The 20,448-nt window shown below is 39.1% G+C and overlaps 1 protein-coding gene across 2 annotated transcripts in view; it reads left to right on the plus strand.

Annotated features, from left to right (window-relative positions):
- GTF2F2 (general transcription factor IIF subunit 2) overlaps window positions 1-20,448 on the plus strand; it is a 96,613-nt gene that overhangs the window by 63,984 nt on the left and 12,181 nt on the right. For both annotated transcript variants that reach the window (XM_042458377.1, XM_042458376.1), the window contains 2 exons: window positions 12,475-12,574; window positions 14,123-14,266. In XM_042458377.1, the coding sequence (XP_042314311.1) occupies window positions 12,475-12,574; window positions 14,123-14,266 (244 nt within the window). The remainder of the gene's footprint in view (window positions 1-12,474; window positions 12,575-14,122; window positions 14,267-20,448) is intronic.

Consider the following 20,448-nt stretch of genomic DNA (forward strand, 5'->3'; position numbering starts at 1 on the left):
GACATTCACCTGCTTGAATGTAGGAGCTGGGATATGAGCATGCACATAAGCCCCACCTCCAATGTTACCATATACCCAACAACTTTGCAGAAAGTAAGTTGAAGGCTTTCATGGCTGGCATCCATAGTTTTTTGTGGGCTTTTTGGGCTATGTGGCTGTGTTCTGCAAGAGTTTGTTCCTGATGTTTCGCCTGCATCTGTGGCTGGCATCTTTTCTGAAAATGCCAGCCACAGATGCAAGCAAAATGCCAGGAATAAACTCTTGCAAAACACAGCCACATAGTCCGAAAAGCCCACAAAAAACTAACTTTGCAGACCTTTATACATTGCTCATAGGTCTGTTTAGCGTTCTGTAACTGTTTCAGTTGAATATGGTTACCAAACTGTCACAAGCAGGAACCCAGTCTTATCAGCCCAACCAAACACAATTACAGAGCCTTATACAAATCCTCATACTCAGTTTGTGATGGTCTTGGAAATCTCCATGTCCATTGTGACATTTGGAGGATGCCACTTATGTGAACACCCACATTCATCTCCCCAATTGGCCTACATTCAAGCAGGTGAACAACTATACAGGACTAGACTTTATTGATCCAGGGGAGGGGCCTGCAGCTGTTGTTTATCCTAGTTGTAGTCAGTCAGATTTCCTATATCTTTAAACCTTTGCAAATAGGAACATCACTCACTCCCTACTAGAGAGAAGTTAACCCGATCTTCTCTCACATTTGCCTAATGCAGCATTTGGAGGCATTTATTGGTAGAGGCAATTTAAAGACAAGTCTTTAGCATCTTAGCTTCCATGGCTCTTAGTTATAATTTTTTTTTCCTTTTCTTCAGCAAGGTATTTTATTCTGCACTTCTCTTCCCATGCATTTCTTAAAGCTATTGATAGCAGCTGTGGTTTTGCTGTGTAAACTTTATCCTCTTTTGGATACCAGAAAACATGGTCTTATTATCTAGGATAGTGCCCTAAATAAAGAATGGGCAACTGTGTGGGGCGAGGGGCCAGGGAACACTTCCCACTATCACCACATGCAAGTCCAAATACCTTTTTTCCCTGCAGTTCCTCCCAAAATGGTAGTGGAATTGAAAAATGGAGCTACCTGTAGGATAGTACAGAGTTGTGGAGTGCTTGTGAAGGTGGGGTTGGTGGTGTTTTCACATGTTTGAGGGGCAACTCGTGCTGGCTGTTTGTTTGTTTGTTCTTTTACATTTGGGGGTTGGGGGAACTAGTGAGGTAGCTTCAGAGGACACAAAAGTGGGGACCCAGGAGCTGCATGCAGCCCACAGCCTGCATTGCACCCACCCCTGTCTTAAATCCAATTGTTGGTTTCAACGGGAGTAGATCAACTGAATCAAATGTTAAACTAACACGTGTACAAGTCTCTTTGATACAAAAGGTCTACCGATGGGGCTGGCTGCTGGATTTAACCAAGATTCTTAGCATCATCCACTTCTACCTTTCCCTTCACTCTAGGGACTTAAAATACATTTTGTAATATTTTTGTTTTCTAGGTGAGATGTTTTCTAGATGATATGGGTGAAAATCTAGGGAAACAAAAGCCAAGTAAAAGAGCCTTAGGTTGGCTTAATGGCTTGCTGGAAGAAATAAACTTTTCCACTTCCAGATTGTTGAGATCTGTAGTTGGTTCATCTGGGTGTAAGTCGTGATGGTTCAATTTCAACAACTACTTAGATCAAAAGAGCATATCCCTGGTATTTTTCATGTAGGCATTTCAAAAATTAAAACTGGCTTTCACTTATATTTTTGAATGGGTGGCAATCTTTCTGCAAACTATTCCTCAAGGCCAAAAGTTCTCCACAGCTTTAAGCCTTGACAAAGGCCAAGCAATTATCTCAATCCACATTATTCTTCCCTGAGAAGAGTTAAACGTCATCAGAGTTGAGAGATTTCATCCTTGTAAAGAAGACAAAGTGCAAAAGAAAATTTCACTCTGGCTTTAAATTCTAGGATAATGCTTCTGTTAGCATCATACAAAATATAATAGTTTTTAAATAAGCTTTCCAAGGTTTGAGAAGAGAGTTTTCCATGGAACGACATTTTATATATAGAGAAAAAAATATAAAAACAAAAAAGCTGCAATACAAATGTATGAGTTTCAGCCTAAATCCAACCAGGTTAGACTAACTGAATCAATTGCAGAATAAATCAACATGAATGTAAATCCCATTGATTCAGTGGATCTGCTGTAGCCATGATTCACAGTTGGATTTAGACCTTAGTGAGAGTATAATGACAGAAAACATTAAGTCTTTACAGACTTCCCTGATTGTCATACACTTGGAATCACTTGTTTCAAAATTATCCCAGGATAAATATCATATTCCTGGCTAAGACAAGAGTAGCAGAGAAGAAAGGTTTAATTGCTGTTGTCTCTTTTTGCCTTGTACTGGCAGGGCTTTTAAAATGTAAATTTTAGGATTAGCGAGAACTTGAACAGAACTTCAGAAGTGCATACATTCATTAAACTGCTCTTAAGCTGCTGTATTTTTACCATTTCCCAACAGAAGTGACAGACATTTGACATAATTCTGTTATGCATCACATAGCTGCACATTGTCGAAGTCGATTCAGTTTACAAAATGGTCTGCATTTTATTAACAGCCATAGGGGGTGCCATTGTGAGGGCAGAGTAGAATCTTGATGTTGATCCCTTTGGTAAAATGAAGTTTAGATTCATCACTTTTAATACCCAAGCATTAAAACAATTCTACTTGAAATGCCTTTGTTGTTAACTGCCTCTGAGTCAACTTCAACTCACCTGTCCTCAGCCTCTCTGCTACGGTCCTCCAGGCCCAGGCCCAGGCCTGTGTCCTTCCTGATCAAATCTAAAAATCTGGCATATGGTCTTCTTCTCTTTTTACTGCCTTCCACCTTTCCTAACATCAGTGTCTTTTCATAGAATCATAGGTGTTTATCAGACGAGCTCTTAAAGAGGTACTATTCCAGTGTGACTCCTCTAGCTGCCTCCTGTTGCATGCTGGGATTGGCAGTTTTAAGGAGGGGTATTTAGAATTCTCAGGCAGAGAAGTTCAGCTTCTTAAAACTGCCAATCCCAGCATGCAACAGGAGGCTGCTAGAGGAGTCACACTGGAATAGTACCTCTTTAAGAGCATAGTGTGATAAACATCATAGAGTTAGGAGAGAGCTCAAGGGCTATCAAGTACACACACACACACACACACACCATGCAGGAACACACAGTCAAAGCGTCCCTGACAGATGACCATCTATCCTCTGATTAAAAACCTCCAAAGAAAAAGACCACCACACTACAAGGCATTGTATTTTCTCATTTTTCCTCATGATGTGGCCAAAGTATGATAGCCTCAAATTAGTCATCTTGGGCGCGGGACAGATGGTCTCTTGGCACCTAGTTTTGGTCCACAGAGAAGCCACAGCCTCTAGACCATGGGACTTCCCCGCGGACCAAAAAGAACCTGCGAAAAGTCATTACAACATCACAGTGCACCAATGGTGCACCCACGACTTCGTAATGGCACCGCGACGTGTGGACGCTATGTGTCCGGCACGTCAAAATGGCAGTGCCTGTCTGTACAGGGCACCGCCATTTTGACTCCCTTGTCGTGTGCAAGGGGCAAGAGGCATCTAGAAGCTCTGCCCCTCGCACGTGATGAGGCTGTCCTTTTTCATCCATCTGGACCGGGCCTTGGCTTCCAGGGAGAGTTCAAGCTTGATCTTTTCTAGAACTCATTTTGTCATCTTTACTGTCCACAGTATTCTCAGTACTTTTCTCCAGGACCACATCTCAAATGAGTTGATTTTCTTCTTATAATTTTTTTCACTATCCAGCTCTCATTTCCATACATGGTGGTGGGGAATACAGTGACTTGGACTGTCCTCACTTTAGTATTCAGAGTTATGTCTTTACACTTTATGATCTTGTCCAGTTCTTTCATAGTTGCCCTTCCCAATCCTAGCCTTATTATTTCTTGATTGGAGTCCCCATTCTGATAAATATTTGAAGCAAGGTATGGGAACTCTTTGACTGTTTCAGTTTTTCATTGTCTAGGGTGAATTCTTGAAATGCATACAGGGAAGAAAAATCCCTTAATCTAAAAAGATTAGAGGTAATCTGGATAAAGATGTTCAGTAGATTCTGGATGTGATGGCACTGTCCTTGAAGGACCAAATTTATAGTTGTAGGGCAGAGGCAGAATCCTCCTGGACTCAGTGCTGTCATTAAAAGTAGTGAGTAGGAGTGTCTTCGGTTTGATTAGGCTAGTAGTGCAGTTGTGTGATCCTTTCTGTCATTCCTCTGTTGTTCTTCATTCAGAGGAGACTTTTGGAACACGCCCTAGGTAAGAGCTGTCTTCTGGGATGAATGTAAAATACTGGGATTGACTTGTGAAGTTCTAAATATTTTGATATTAGGTTTTTTAAAGGACAGTTGACAACCGCATGAATATGACAAGCAGAGACTCTGCTGGTATGCTTGCTAGTGGGGCTGGTTTGGTGGAGGCTATGTAATACAAAGCTTTTTGGAATATTGCCCAATTGTTATGGAACTCCCTCCTCTCCTTGGAGAAATATAAATAGGCCCCTCTCTATTTTCTTTAGGTTGTTGCATATTTATTTTTAATGCCAGTGTGTAAAGCTTTTAGAAAGTATGATGGAAAGACTGGCCTCAAATTTTGCAATCTTTAAATGTTAAATGTTTGCCACATTTTCTATATTCCATGTTATTTCTCTTAGAGATGGTAAGGACTTATAAAGAATAAATTCAAAAAATATTTAAAATTTTTCCTGAAGGGGCAGTTGAAATATTAAGTTGAGGCCATCCTCCATCCAAAGAAATGGAGACTACTTTTTTTTTCTGGCAAAAAGGGTGAACTGTCTCTTTTGAAGAAGTAATTCGCCTTTTTAGATAGGTCTCTTGCTCAATATCTAGTTTTCAAATCCAGAAGTGGAAGGCTTAGCCATTTTCAAGTGGTTTCTTGCTTTTGTAATTCATGTGGCTTCTGGACCCCCTTAAGATACCAACCCCTACTGTAAATATACCAGGATCAGCATGCCTTCTGAATGCCAGGTGTGGGGAGACAGTGGCCTCATGTCTTGCTTATAAGTATCTGTTTGCCACTGTGGGACACAGGAGCTTGGACTAGAAGAAATTTGGCCTGATACAGTTGGATTCTTCTTATGTCTGTTATGTTCTGCTGTTCCCTATTTGGCCAAAATTAGAAAAAACCTTTTTTCCAGGTGTAGAGTAAAACAGGCCTGTATGATTTCAACAGGAAAAAAGACACTCAACGCAGCTGGTGACTTCAGACTTCTTTTGTGAAAGCAAGGCATGGCGTAATTTGAATGGTTTCAGTTTTACTATTGCCTCTGAACAGCATATTAGGGTATGTCTGCTGCGTAGGAAGATTGCTGTTGTTACTGCAGTTATTTATCATTTATACAGCCAGACTGTGCTCTCTCCTGCGGTGGAGATTGTGCTCTTTTTGCTCTACGTTCTGAGGTCCTTTTAAAAAAATATCCACTCCTTGGGAACCTGGCAGTTGTTCTTTACCCTGATGTGGAGGAGTGAGGGCTGCAATCTCAGTTTTGAGAAAATGTAATGTATGTGTGAGGAGCTATGACTGCATTCTGTCTGTAGTCTAGGACAGATGAAGCAGAAGGAGAATGCAGGCACAGAAGGGGCTCTGGCAGATAGCTCTGAGGGTGGGTGGGTTTAATGTATGTCTAAATGCTGTACATTCAGGCATGGAGTAGGGAAGATGATTTGCACTTCTGCTTGGTGCACTGGGAAAATATCCAGGCAATAAAATTTAAACTCTATTAGCAACAGAAAAAGTAACTTCCCTTGAAATTCACATTGTTTTTGACATGGCTGAGGTGATCTGCCCCCTTCTTAGGCAGAGAACATTGAATTACTCAAGAAACCCCTCTTTTCTGCATCTGGAAAAATCTTTAGGTACTGTATAGGTAAAACCAGCCAAATGCAGTACAAATAAAAACATTTTATTTCCCCACCCCCCCCCCCCATCACTGTGTTTGTTTCCCTTGCTGAACTGTTTTTTAAAAAAGTTGGATAGCAGCAATATCTGTAAGACCTCTGCTTGCCTGGGGCATGTTTATTGTTGTCATTGTTATTAAATAGAAATTTGATAATAACTCACAGAATACCTCAGAGCTGTGCAGTGATCTACACAAAACTGTGTTAAAAGGGATAGAATCTGTCCACAAACAGTATAAAAGAACACAATCAGTTGAAATGAGAAAGGTGAAAGGAAGGCAGAGATTAGAAGTCAAGAGTTAAGGTGAGAGATCTTCAATTAAACAGTTGCAAGCACGGTGTTCCAGAAAAAGGAGGAGTAAAAGAGAAAGGATGGAGACGTGGAATGGAAGGCTTAGCCAAGACAAGAGTATTGGAAGATGACAAGAGAGCAAAAAGAAAAACAGGGATGACAGAGTGAAAAGATTTAAAAATGAAAAAGTCATGAGATGTGTACATTTGCAAGGCTTGGATCACCACTGGTACAGTTGGGGCAAATATTCAGAGTTCTCACTGCCTTTGGGCCATGTGCCACTTATGGCACTGTGTGCACATGCATGCACACACACTTCTATACCATAATGTTGTCAAGATAAAAGTGCTTCTGGGAAGAGGGCTATAAATCCCCCTTCCCCGTCTCTCTCCATGTGTTAATAGCCCACGTTTTCTAGCTGCAAATTAAAACGCTCTCATCTACTGATAGATTGTGATTCTCTGTACTGAAAGACCCGATCAACTGAAGCATGAAGCTGGCCTTCCTATGGTGGAACTCATACATATTCACAAAGGAGGTCCTGATTTTGGAACTGCATCAGGACCCCAAGAACCTTAATGAGATCCATCATATTATCACCCTAAACAGCTTTAAGAAAGCCGTTAAGACGGATCTCTTCCTGCAGGCCTTTTCTGAATAAATTCCTGGCCACCAAAAGAAAGGAAATCCAGCTTTTGATTTGACATCAGTATAGCCACTTTTTATTGTTATTTGTGGATTTTAAGTCTATTTTAATTTTAATCTGTTTAATTGTATTTTAGGAGGAGTAGGTGGGAATGATGCTTTGTGTATGTATATTTTAATGTTGTAAGCCACCCAATTGCGTTTCGTAGAGGGGTGGGAACTTATTTATTAATTGAGACTTCTATTCTTATTGAAATGTTTGTGATCTTCATTCTATAACACTTTGATTAATTTTTACCTGATCATTTACCTGATTATGTATCATTTTATTTTTCAACACTTGCTAGACTTAGCCATTTTTTTATTACAGTAGGTGTTTAATGGTCTCCATCCTTTCTTTACCAAAGTTAATTATTTGTCTTGTATTAAAGCCATTAAAGTATCCATTTCAACCATCACTTTAAGCTTTACTAGCCATTCTTCATTTGATGGGATTTTTTCCATTCTTCTAGTATTGTGCATATAACATTATGGCTGCTGTAACCATATACAGAGGTATCTTTCTGTATTTTTTCTCTTTCTCCTTTTCCATGCTTTATTGTTGTTACTTCTGGAGAGTCATTTTTCTTACCTTCCACCTTACCCTGTTAGTCATCTTCTGTGGCCTGCTTGTCAGGAATTTGCATGATGGTTGTATATGGTTTGTACCACTTCCCTGTGATTAGTGGTAATAGACATAAGAGTAGTGATATTAGTCTGTTTTAAACCTCTTCTGTGACAATAATTTCTGCAGCTTGCTACTCCAAGCCCAATGTACTCAATTCAAATTTTATTTCAGGAATATGGCTTAAATTCTCTACCTGACTGCACAGAATAGTCCTGACTCTGTGGAATTCATTGTGTACGTATGCTTAAGAGCAAAGTTCAGAGGTTTAGAGATGTATTATGATTTTTTTCTACTTTCGAAAGACCACTTCTGCAGAATTTATACAATTATGTGTAGTATTTATATGGAGTTTTGTAAGCATTCAAAACATTTCATTTATATCACATAGATAATTATTAATAATGGTCATATTACCAGTTGGACTTACTGGTAGGGAACAGTTGTCTTACCAAAAAGCTGATGTGAGTTTTGTAGCTGAAATGAGATTTGAGTCCCAGACACTTTTAGCCATAACACTATATCTGTTCTTTGTATAAGCTGTGACTGATGTTTAATACTCTCTCTTGAGAAATTGTTGTTTTGTGCTTTTAAGTCGCTTCTAACTTACGGAGACCCTAAGACAGCCCTATCAGAGGGTTTTCTTGGCAAGATTTGTGCAGAAGGGGTTTGTCTTTGCCTCCCTTTTAGGCTGAGAGAATATGATTTGCCCAAAGTCACCCAGTGGTTCTCCATAGCTGAGTGGGATTTCAGCCTTTGGTCTCCAACTTGGAAACCACTACACCAGTGATTCCCAAACTCTGGCTTTCTAGGTGTTTTGGATTTCAACTACCAGAATCCCATACCATTGGTCAAGATGGCAGAGGCTTCTGGGAGCTGAAGTCAAAAACATCTGGAGGATCAGAGTTTGAGAATCATTGGACTACACCATGCTCAGAACGAGAACTGCTTGAGAACTACAACCTATTAATCATTGCAGGTAAAGTGTTCTTTAAAAGTTTCCAAAATTGGAATTAAATAAAGGTAGCATGAAATATTCTGCACTTTTATACATCTATCTCCATTTTATTCCATTCTAGCTTTACATATTACACAGAGCAGTCAGTCATGCTTGTAGATGCCTGTTGTCATTATAATAAAAGTCAGGAAAATAACAAAATTTAATGACTCACCATTCAATCTGGAATGTGTATGAGATGCTAGCCCTTGAAAAGAAAACTACATGGAAGGTGTCAGGGACATAATGTGGTAACAGCGTGTTTCCAGAGACATTGTACTTTCAGAAATAATAACGTATTTTTTTATTCTGTTGGCAGAATTATGTCTGCCAACATAATTTTTATGTACTGAAGAGATCATGAAGTGTTCTCTTTCTGAGCATGGTTGATTAGGACCAACACATAATACAAGAAAAACAAAATTGGCCTTTATGTTTTTTCACTTTGATTCAGAGCTGACACAGATTCTCCATTAATGCAGTAATGCCCATAAACATGATAGGATATGAGTTCACAAATACTACTAGGATGTTTGCAGAGTTAACCCATGATAGCCGTCGCCAGAATATATTTACCATGGACAACATTAACACATTTGGTGGAAGTATTCTAGATTTTAGATGGCGAGATACCACTGAAATGTATAGCATTGGTCACTGTGATAATGGGAGCTATCATACATTGAAACTGTGACATACCATTGACTGATAGCAGGAGCAGGAATGTTCACTGTCAGATGAATCAATACTTTTGGCAAGTGGTAGCCCTGGCTTTCCTCTTCAGATTAGAGATTGGCTGGCACCTGGTAAATCTAAGATTGTCACCAATATTCCCAGAAGAGCTCCAGTTAGCATTTATAGCAGTTCTATAAGGGATTAAATGTACACTTCATGATGGAATTTTGTCCACTGGGTTTTGCATTTGTCATTTGATCCCATGTGGGATCAAATCTGGGCTAAATAAAAGCAATGGGCTTCCTTCACTTTTGCTGCATTGCATCCTTAACAGCTGTGTGTGTATGTGAGAGAGTGACTGAGAGAGATAGAGAGATAGAGATGGCTTGTTGGATTGGTGTGAGGGCATGGTACTCTGTATAAAACAGGTGGCCAAACTGTGGCTTGTGAGCCTCATATAGCTCTTTCATATTTAATGTGCGGCTTGTGAAAATACACTGACTGAGCTGCTTTTTCCATTTTGATTCATATAGAATCATAAAATCATAACCCCCTGCCATGCAGGAACTCAAAAATCAAAGCCTCCCCGACATATTATCAAGGATTACTATTAGTCAACATATTTTTCCCCCTCTTTTGACTGGAGATTTATTAAGACAAATAAATAACCTGTAAACTGTCTGTTACCCTTTTATTTTTGACAATCTCATTTAATGTAATGAAATGTAAATTTGCATATTTTCTGTATTCATTGTTTTCATTGTTCATTGTTGTTGTTAGCTGCCCTCAAGTCAACCTTGACTCATAGTTACTGTGTGGATGAGACATCTCCAAGCCCCCCTATCCTCCATAGGTCTTGTAGATTCAGGCCTATGATCTCCCTGATTGAATCTATGGGTCTGGTGTGGTCTTCCTCTCTTTCTACTGCCTTCTGCCTTTCCTAGCATTCTTGTCTTTTCTAATAAGTCATATGGCCAAAGTACAACAGCCTCATGTGAAGTCGAAGGCTTTCGTGGCCGACATCCATAATTTTGTGTGGGATTTTCATGCAATGTGGCCATGTTCTAGAAGAGTTTCTTCCTGATGTTTTGCCAGCATCTGTGGCTGGCATCTTTAGAGAATGCTTGCCTGGAAAGGATTTGGGTATATATATATTGTGTGACCTGGAAAGGCAGGAGTGATTTGCATGTGTATTTCAGATCACACAATATATATACCCAACTCCTTTCCAGGCAAGCATTCTCTGAAGATGCCAGCCACAGATGCTGGCGAAACATCAGGAAGAAACTCTTGTAGAACATGGCCACATAGCCCGAAAAACCCACAAAAAATATACAATAGCTTCAGTTTAATCATCTTGGCTTCCGATTAAAGTTCAGGATTGAGCTGTTTGTCTTTTTAGGTATCCATAGTATTCTCAGTGCTCTTCTCCAGGACAACATCTCAAATGAGTTGATTTTCTTTCTGTCTGCTTTCTTCACTGTCCAGTTCTCACATCCACACATGGTGATGGGAAATGCAATGGATTGGACAAGTCTAACTTTAATGCTCTATAGTATATCTTTACCATCTTGTCTAGTTCTTTCATGGCTGCCTTTCCCAATCCTATTCTTCTTCTTCTTCTTCTTCTTCTTCTTCTTATGTCTTGACTGCAATCTCTCTTCTGATCAATGTTTGCTCCAAGTTACAGGAATCTGTTCCAGACCCCGCCGCGTAAGGAAAATACCATGTAAACTCAAGCACCATTAGAAACAATGGAGCTCATTCCTGCGGTGCGCACCTGGGACACCCCATTGTTTCTTCTGGGGCATGGGAGAAGTCTTTCCGGCACAGCTTCCAGCATATACTGGAAGCCACGTATTGCACACCCAGGTATGACGCAGGCGCACTGTATTTCAATTTCTTCATTGACTTTGTAGATTCTCTGTGGTCATTCTTTTTGTTTTCTTTATGTTCAGCAACAGGCTTTGCACTTTCCTTATTGACCTTCCTTAGTATTTCTTCCAAGTCCATGATGGTTTACACTAGTAATATGGTGTCATCTGCATATCTTAGATTATTGATGTTTTTTCCTCCTATCTACACCCCTCCTTCTTCTGAGCCTTAACCTGTTCTTATGATATTCTACACATATAAGTTGAAGAAATAGGATGATAGAATGCAGCTTTGCTTGATCCCTTTTCTCACCGAGAACCATTCTGTTTCTCCATATTCCGTTCTAACAGTTACATCTTGTCCTAAGTTGTAGTTCATTACCATATTAAATACACTTGGTATAGTTAAAACACTAATCATACAGGATTTTGAAAACATTTGGTATCTATATGTGGACTCTGTGATTATTGAAACAAATACAAATAGTTTTAAAATATTCAATAATATTTATAATATTATTATGGTAATATGTTTCTTAATATGTATTATATAATGTTTGTAACAATATGTGCATGTAACAATAGCAACATGTGTCTAATGTTTGTTCATATCTTGTGACTCTCAAACATCTGAAGTTTATTGTATGTGACTCTTACATTAAGGAGGTTTGACCACCATGCTATAGGACGATAGCTGTCTTATTTCTTGGCAGTCTGTAATATAATGTTGGTAATTCTGTAAATAGCTACCCAAAATTTTGCTAGTCTTGTAAATATGTTAATCTCCTTTAATTTGGTGCTGGGTCCATTTAGTCATGTATTGATGGGGTACTGAATCCAGTACTTCATACTTGACCATATGCTACTGCTCTAACATTATATCCAAAGCTATGAGTTCAGTGGATAACATTTGGCTTGAACGTCAGAGTCTTGGTATTGTCTTGAACCAGTCTGGGTTCCCCCCATTAGGAGGAATTTCCTGACAGTAAGGGCTGTTTGACAGTGGAACACACTCCCTTGGAATGTAGTGGAGTCTCCTTCCCTGAAGGTCTTTGATTGAGATTTCCTGCATGGCAGGGGGGTTGGACTGAATGGCCCTTGTGGTCTCTTCCAACTCTATGATTCTATGATTCAATCCCAGTCTGGGGATGTACAGTGGTGGCAGCAGACTACCAACTAGGCAGTGTTTTAGCCCTGTAAAGCAATAAGTTGGCAGAGGTTTGTGTTGCGTTGGGTGGATTTGGTAATGCTGACATTGGACTGACTCCTGTAACTATGATAATGAGTACTGTTCTTAGTGGCTTTTGCTCCTTGCTCTTTCAGGCTGCAAATAGAAGAATCTTCCAAACCTGTGAGCTGGACAATGCAGTTGGATAAAGCTGTAACCACAAACTACAAACCTGTGGCTAATCATCAGTATAATGTGAGTTGGTTTGTAATACTTTCTTTTACTATGTTGCTTCAACTGATATCAGAAGCCTGCAGTGAAATATTTAGCTGAATAACCAAAGTCAAGATAGAAAATTCAGCTCCAACTGTCATTCCATTATATATGTAAACTGAGTTAGTAAGGCTGGGATCCTATAATATGTACCTAGTAGTATGTCCCATTGAATTTGGTGTGGCTTAGATGTATATACGATTGTACTTTAAGTCTTTTATATTATAATAACATGGGGTAGTGGTGCTGAAATGGCACCATTTCTGAAAATAATTGTAGCTTTTGCAGTCTCTAGCCAAAGGATGTTAGTGCTGAAAGACATCTGATATGACTTTTTAGTGCTTTCTTGCAGTCCCTATTTAAGAAAGTCCACACTGGAACATGGGATGCAGATGAATGTTTTGGAGCTGATGCAGATTAGGGGATGAGATTAATCTGTGAATATGTAAATTCAAATATTACCTCTTTCCAAATTTTGCTTATGCCAGGAATTTAGTACAGTATATGACTGTGTGCAAACCACAAACTCTTGGCAAGCTTTAATTTCTTCCTTTTAAATATGTAGATAATATGGGGTCAGATAGTGTTGAATTTCATGTGTAGTGTCAGGAAACCATTGTCTTTGTTCAATCCATTGCTGAAGGACTGTAGTTTGTGAATGAATTCCAGTTCTGCTGTTTCTCTTTCTAATCTACCTTTGTAGTTCTTTTGTTCAATGACCACTGTTCTGAGGTCTGAGATGGATCTAGGGAGACTGAAATGTTCTGCCACTGATTCTGTGTATTCCCATTTATAAATCAGACATTAGATATACACAAAAACTGGTGGCAGAACATTTCAATCTCTCTGGGCATTTCATCTCAGACCTCAGAACAGCACACACTTCAACACTATCTGATCCCATCCTCATGGGGGTGCCCTACATTAATCTATTCCCCTCACCACAGTCTAGTCCCATTGTAAAACTGGATCTGCCAGTTCACCTCCATGCACAAAGACCAGTTTCCTGTCTTTGTGCACTAACGACCATTATTAAAACTGGACCTGCAGCTTCGTTTCCATACACAAAGGGTTTGTAATTTGAACTGACATCCTCACATACCAATGGCATATATATGTCTGGACCTGGCTTCCACTTCACCAAATGCATCTGAGGAAGTAGACTGAAATACAGTAGACTATGAAAGCTCATGCTGCCAATTTCTTTCTTTCAGTTACTCTCAAAGGTGCTACAAGATCGCTCTACATATTGATTCTACACACTAAAATGGCTGTATCTTTGAAATGTACAGTATTTTAGAGAGGTCTAGTCTCATTGTTAGCCCCATGTACAACATACTGGGGGACTCAACTGTCATTTTTACAAAGGTATGAAGGAATGTTGGTATTTAACAGGACAGTTAGTGGAAAAACTGACAATTCTTGCTAATCCAAGAACACAAAAGAGTCTGCATCTACTGGAATTGTATTTGGAGTACAGAACCTGGGGCAGATAACACAGTATTTAAATTGTTTTTTTTTAATTTACAGATTGAATATGAAAAGAAGAAAAAAGAAGATGGAAAGCGAGCTCGAGCTGAAAAGCAACAAGTGTTGGACATGCTTTTTTCAGCTTTTGAAAAACATCAGTATTACAACATTAAAGACTTAGTTGATATAACTAAACAGCCAGTGGTAAGTACTTACTCTGAAAACTGTTTTACAGTGATGCAGTTTGCTACTAATAAGTGTTGTTGTTAGCTGCCTTCAAGACAAGTTCGACTTATGGTAACTCTATGAATGAGAGACCTCCAAATTATCCTGTCCTCAGCAGCCTTGCTCAGGTCTTCCACATTCAGGGCTGTGGCTTCCTTGATTGAGTCTATACATTAGGAATGCAGTCTTTCTGTTTCCCCTGCAATGGTCCTGTGATTATTGCAGTTCCTGGTGTCCCCTTTCTTGAGGACTAGAATGTATATTGAGTGTTTCCAATCTGTGTGCCATTGTTTTGTTTTCCATATTTGTTGGCAGATCTTAGTTAGAACTAGAGTAGATTATGTCTCTGTAGATTGAAGCAGTTATATTGGTGTGTCATCTGTTCCTGGTGTTTTATTTCTCCCAAATGCTTTAAGTTTCTAAAATTTTCTAAACTTGGCAGTTTATCTTAAAATATGTCTTCTGGAATTGAATCTGGTGTCCTTTTATCTCTTATATAGTTAACTTCCAAGTACTATTTCCATTGACTTTTTATTTCTACTTGGTCATGTAATGTGTTCTCCTGCTTGTCATAGAGCATCCCTACTGTCGGTTTAAATTTCCCTTTTAATTTGTTGGATCTTGTACTTTTCCTTATCTCTGCACATACATGATCGAACAGTTGCATTCAGGATTCTGGCTCTTTTCCTGTCACCTTTAACTTTTGCTTCTCTTCTGTCCTTGACAGCTTGAAGAGTTTTATCTGTCATCCATTGAGGGTTATCTTTCTTTTTGGATACTAGTGGTGTCTTTCTGCATTCCTTCCTCACACTGTCCCTGACTTCAGTCCAGAGTTCATCTGATTATCAGTCAATTAGGCTTAAAAGTACAAAGCTGTTTTCATATTGTCTTTAAATTCTATGAGGGTGTTCTTTAGGTTGTATTTTGGAATGATGGGTGGTTTAGAGTTCTTCTTTAGCTTTAATCTAACTTTTACTATTCATGGCCTGTGTCACAATCTGCTCCTCATTTTATTTTTGTTTAGAGAATGGAGCTTCTCCAACTTCTGCTTCCAATTTTGTAGTCTAGTTGATTTCTATATTGGTCATCAGGTGACATCCATGTATACGTTCACTTCTTGGGTTAGTTGAAGAATGTATTTGCAATGAACCAACTGGGCTCACAAAAGTCAGTCAGTCGATCCGCCTTTTGTTTTTTGATCCTAGGCCAAATTTTCCTACAATCAGATTCTGCTGTATTTCCTATTTTTGCATTCCAGCTGCCTATGGTTAGCAGCAAGTCCTGCTTTTGTGTGTGATCAGTTTCTCTTGAACTCCCACATAGAATTGTGGGTTGGACAACTGGCAGCAATTTAGAAGTTGTGGTACTGCTAATCATATTAGCCCTTGACAACATAGCCAGTGGAAGTCCATCAACAGCTGAGAGGCCACAGTATGCCCACTCATGCACTTTATAAAAGCTTTTTTGTGGGAAGCGTGAGGAAATCTACTGCTTTATCCCACATAATAGGTGAATTGTTTTTAAATATGGGGCCAAATATGGGGACTGCAGTCAAAAGATAAGAAGATTAAGAAGAGCACCGATGAAAGAACTAGACAAGATTTTAAACAGCAAAGATGTACAATTGAGCACTAAAGTTAGAATCATCCAAGCCATTATATTTCCCATCACCATGTATGGATGTGAAGGCTGAACAGTGAAGAGAGTGGATAAGAAGAAAATTAACTCATTTGAGATGCAGTGCTGGAGAAGAGTGCTGAGAATACTGTAGAAAGTCAAAAAGACAAACAAATGAGTCCTTGAACAGATCAAACCTGAAATACCTCTAGAAGCCAAGATAGTCAAATTGAGTCTGTTGTACTTTGGCCACATCATGAGAAGGCACTAGTCATTGGAAATGACAATAATGTTAGAAAAGGTAGAGGGTAGTAGAAAGAAAGGAAGACCGCATGCCAGATAACAGACTCAATCAGGGAGGTTGGAAGCATGAATTTTCAGGACCTAAGCAGAGCAGTGGAAGACAGGGGGTTTTGGAGATGTCTCATCCATGGAGTTGCCATGAGTTGAGGACAACTTGGGGGCAGTTAACAACAACAAAAACATGTAGGAAGACAGAAGTGTGCACCAGAATGCAGGCAAAATTCTGGAGTGTCCTGAACAGTATTCTAGGAGCTGAAGGATTTCATGAATATACAGGCTGTCTTCCATGGGGAGTGATTGTCCCATATACTACAAACCTCAGATTATGTCCTTGACCTGCAAGGGCTGATCAGGTTGTGTTTCTTAATTAGATAGATAGATAGATAGATGAGAGACAGAATGATCAAAATGATCCTGTCCCTCCAGTTAGTCTTTTTATTGGCATATAGTTTTTGAATCTTTGCCATGCATTTAATTTATCTTCATGGCTTTTTGCAGAGATGTTACTTGTAGCTTCAGTGGTTAAAACTTTGAAGAATTCATTAAATGGCTGATTTATGAACAATTATAACAATATTTCTTATCATGGCAAGCACCCATGGTAAAATAAATGTTTTTAATATTACCTGACTTGAGGCATCAGAGAATGAGCTGAGAAAATGTTTAAAGTACATTTGCCATAATCTCTGGCTATAGATGCCAGGAGTCAAGCCATCTGCTGCTAGATAGAAAAACCAAATATCCATGTGCTCTAATGAATGCAGGCACTCTGCTGCTGAAAATCCAGCCTAGCTTTCTTTCTTTCTTTTGCAAGACTTGAAAGAGATGAAGTGAGAAAAGATAATTCAGAGCCATGAGTGTGAAGATACAGGTGTGCAATAGAAGGTTAATCCTCTGAATAGAATTCTTTCAGTTTCTGAAAATGAACTTCTGTATCCTTGCATTTGATAAACTTTTGCCCCCATATGTGAATGAATACAGAGGAGCATGAATAACAGTATATTCTGTATGATTAAAAAGGATATGAATGTGAAAGTTCAGAGCCATAATTATTTCTTTTGAAGTCTGTTATAGTAGCAGTTTTAGTATGATGTGGGTGATTTTTCCATGAGAAATAATGATTCTGCATGACTACTGACTAAGACCGATAGACCAAAGGCAGTCTTCCCCAGCATTTAGTAGTTCAGATCAAAGGTTTTGAGTGCAGAAATAGAGACTTTGCATGAGCATGCTGATTTTGGCTCAGGGTTACTCATTATGGTGCCCCCTTTAAGCTTAGCAAGTTGTGATTGTGGATAGCTTTTGTAAAATGGACTTCTTCAATACTTGATTGGGCAAGCTTCCTCCTTCACTAAAAGAGGCTTAATCATGCAATATTTTGCAAACAGATTACTTATTTTCCTCTTTGAGCGGCTATGTAAGGGCTATTTAGAACTGTGTTGCTTTATTAGAGACATTTGTCCTGCAACTGTTACTTGATCTGAAAAATAAAAACATCATAGATGTTTATTGCATTCCTACAGTGTTGACTATTACTCTTAAAATGTTCATGAAAACCTGTGTTTCGTTTTGTTTGAGTTCTAATTCCTGTATCACCTGCAAAGAAACCAGTTGATTAATCTTCTAGTTTCACCATGTCGTGCATTTATCTTATTGTTTCATCTCTATGGAAAGGGAAGAAAGTCAAAGCAAAAGCTAGGAGATGGTGTGGGAAGAAAAAAGAGGGGGAAAAGAAGAAAAAGGTGGTTGAGTTTCAGAGAGAGAGTAGGAAGAGAAATGGGGAATGGAAGGGGAATATTATATTAGCATAAAAGAGGAAACAAAAATTAGATTAATAAAGGCTGAAGTATTCTTGTTTTTCTAAAACAGGTTTTTTTGTGTGTTTGTGTCACTTCAAGAGCGTATGCAACATTTTCTGTTTGGTAAATGTAGTCATATACAATTTTATTCTATTTTTGAATTCTGTACTAGAATGCATACAACCAACATGTTCCTAAACCAAGGTTTGCTAATAATGGATCATAGATTGCAGTATGCTGAAAGTTTTAAAGGGGCAGGGACCATGTGAGCAAGAAAGATCATAGAGAGCGAATACAGGTTTCCTATATGTCAGTTGTCCACATCTCTCTGTCCACTTCTGGTCTTTTCACCTTCTGTCATTAAAAAAAACTTTCTGTCTGCCTAGATATAGTTATCTCCTAATATTTTCATCTTGGATATCTCACCACTTTCTGAAAATAAAGTTTTCCCCCCCATCTCCTTCCTGCAGGAACTCCTTCCAGCAGTTCCCTAGCACGCAAACTGTCTTGGCATCTTTAATTATTTTTACCTCCATATTTCACCTGTTTGCATGCTTTTTCTCTTTCAGCCAAATAAAGACTTTTTAAGAAATCCTCATAAATAACTGTAGTGCAGCACATTAAACATAAAAGTATATGTATGTTTCCAGAGACAGCCAGGCTTTTCATAAATTTTGCTTCTTTCGTTTTGGGTTTCCAAACTTGACCCTTTCTGCATCTACTACAAAAAATATATTGTTCTCTGAATAGCTCACAGAACACATTGTCTTCTCTTGGTTAGTTTTCTTTCCTGGCACATTTTCAGTAAATTCAAAATCTCTTATCAGCCAATGCCCACCTACCCTCCCGTAATCTTTTGTCTCCTTTCAACTCAAGTGTCCACTGAGGTCTTTCTTCTACATTAACTTTGACCTTCTGGTCCGTGCATTTAAAGTTCTTCACTGCTCCATCTTCTCAGTGTTTTATGTCAGCATGTACTCCCACTTCCACTATGGTACTTCACACACCATCTGCAGAGAAATACTAATATTAAGAGGCGTAGGAGTCTGGGTTGGTCTCTGTTCTTTTTTTGTGAATGCGACCTGGCAGCCCCTATTTTTTCTACTCATTTATCTTTCCATTTATTAAGAACTTTCTCTTTTTGCACAAAAGGGTTTAAAAAGCAAATTAAACTGCATGCAGTTGTATGGATCAAGGGTGGAATCTGTTAGGTCCTCCAGATGTTGTTCATCTGCAACTCCCAGTAATCCATACTATTGGAATACTGATAAAGGCAGCTGGGCAGTTGCAGTCCAGCACTATCAGAAGAGAGACACAATGTACATCTTTGTGTGCAGAATTTTGGACATGATATAAGTTGTGTTTCTGCTATGATGCATTCTTTCTATTGCTTTGCTCTCTAGTCCACACAGCCTCATTCATTAACCTGCTTTCTCATTTTACTCTAATCTTCATATCTGTACTGTTCCTTGGTGATTCATCCTTACTTTCATTCTTTATACACTTTCCCTTTTTCACTACCTCCTTGCTTTGCAGCCACATTGTCTTTTTCAGGTGTTTCCCATTTTTCTTCTTCCATGGGATGTGCTTGTGCTTGCTGCAATTCTTTCTTCAAGAACTCCCACCTGTACTTTACTTTTTCCTTTAGTATGTCTAGCCATGGGATTCCATCCAGTATTTCCTTGACTTGTTAAAATTAGGTTTTCTGATATCCAAGGATATTGGGTTTTGATTGGGTTTTGTTTGAATTTACTCTTCTTTGCCCTGCCCCACAGTTGTAAATTCTAGCATGACATGGTCACTTGTCCTTAAAGTACCAACTACTTTGACTCTAGTGACCATCTCCTCCCTGTTGGTTAGGATTAAGTCCAGAATGGCTGATCCCCTTGTTCCTTCTTCAGCCTTTTGACATAGGAAATTATCTGCAAGGCACATATCAGAAATTGGTTGGAGAGCCTTTGCTTAGCAGAATTAGTCTCCCAGCAGATATCAGGGCAATTGAAGGCCCTAATAACTAATAATTTTAGCATCTTCAAGATTTCTGAGATTTATTTTTCAAAAGCATTGTCCACCACCTCTTCTTGGTTTGGTGGCCTGTAGTAAACTTGTACCACAATATTGCATTCACGAATGAAGCCACTGAAATCCATAAACACCTGGACAATTTCAACAGGACAGAAGAAGCCCTTAAAGTAAACATAAAATCATAGAATAATAGTTGGAAGAGACCACAAGGGCCATCCAGTCCAACCTCCTGCCATGCAGGAAATCACAATCAAAGCATACCCGACAGATGGCCATCCAGCCTCTGTTTGAAGACCTCCAAGGAGGGAGACTCCACTACACTCTGAGGGAGTTTGTTCCATTGTCGAATAGCCCTTACTGTCAGGAAGTTCCTCCTAATGTTGAGGAGAAATCTCTTTTCCTGTAGCTCACATCCAT

Source organism: Sceloporus undulatus, chromosome 3, assembly GCF_019175285.1.
Source record: "Sceloporus undulatus isolate JIND9_A2432 ecotype Alabama chromosome 3, SceUnd_v1.1, whole genome shotgun sequence".
Taxonomy (NCBI): domain Eukaryota; kingdom Metazoa; phylum Chordata; class Lepidosauria; order Squamata; family Phrynosomatidae; genus Sceloporus; species Sceloporus undulatus.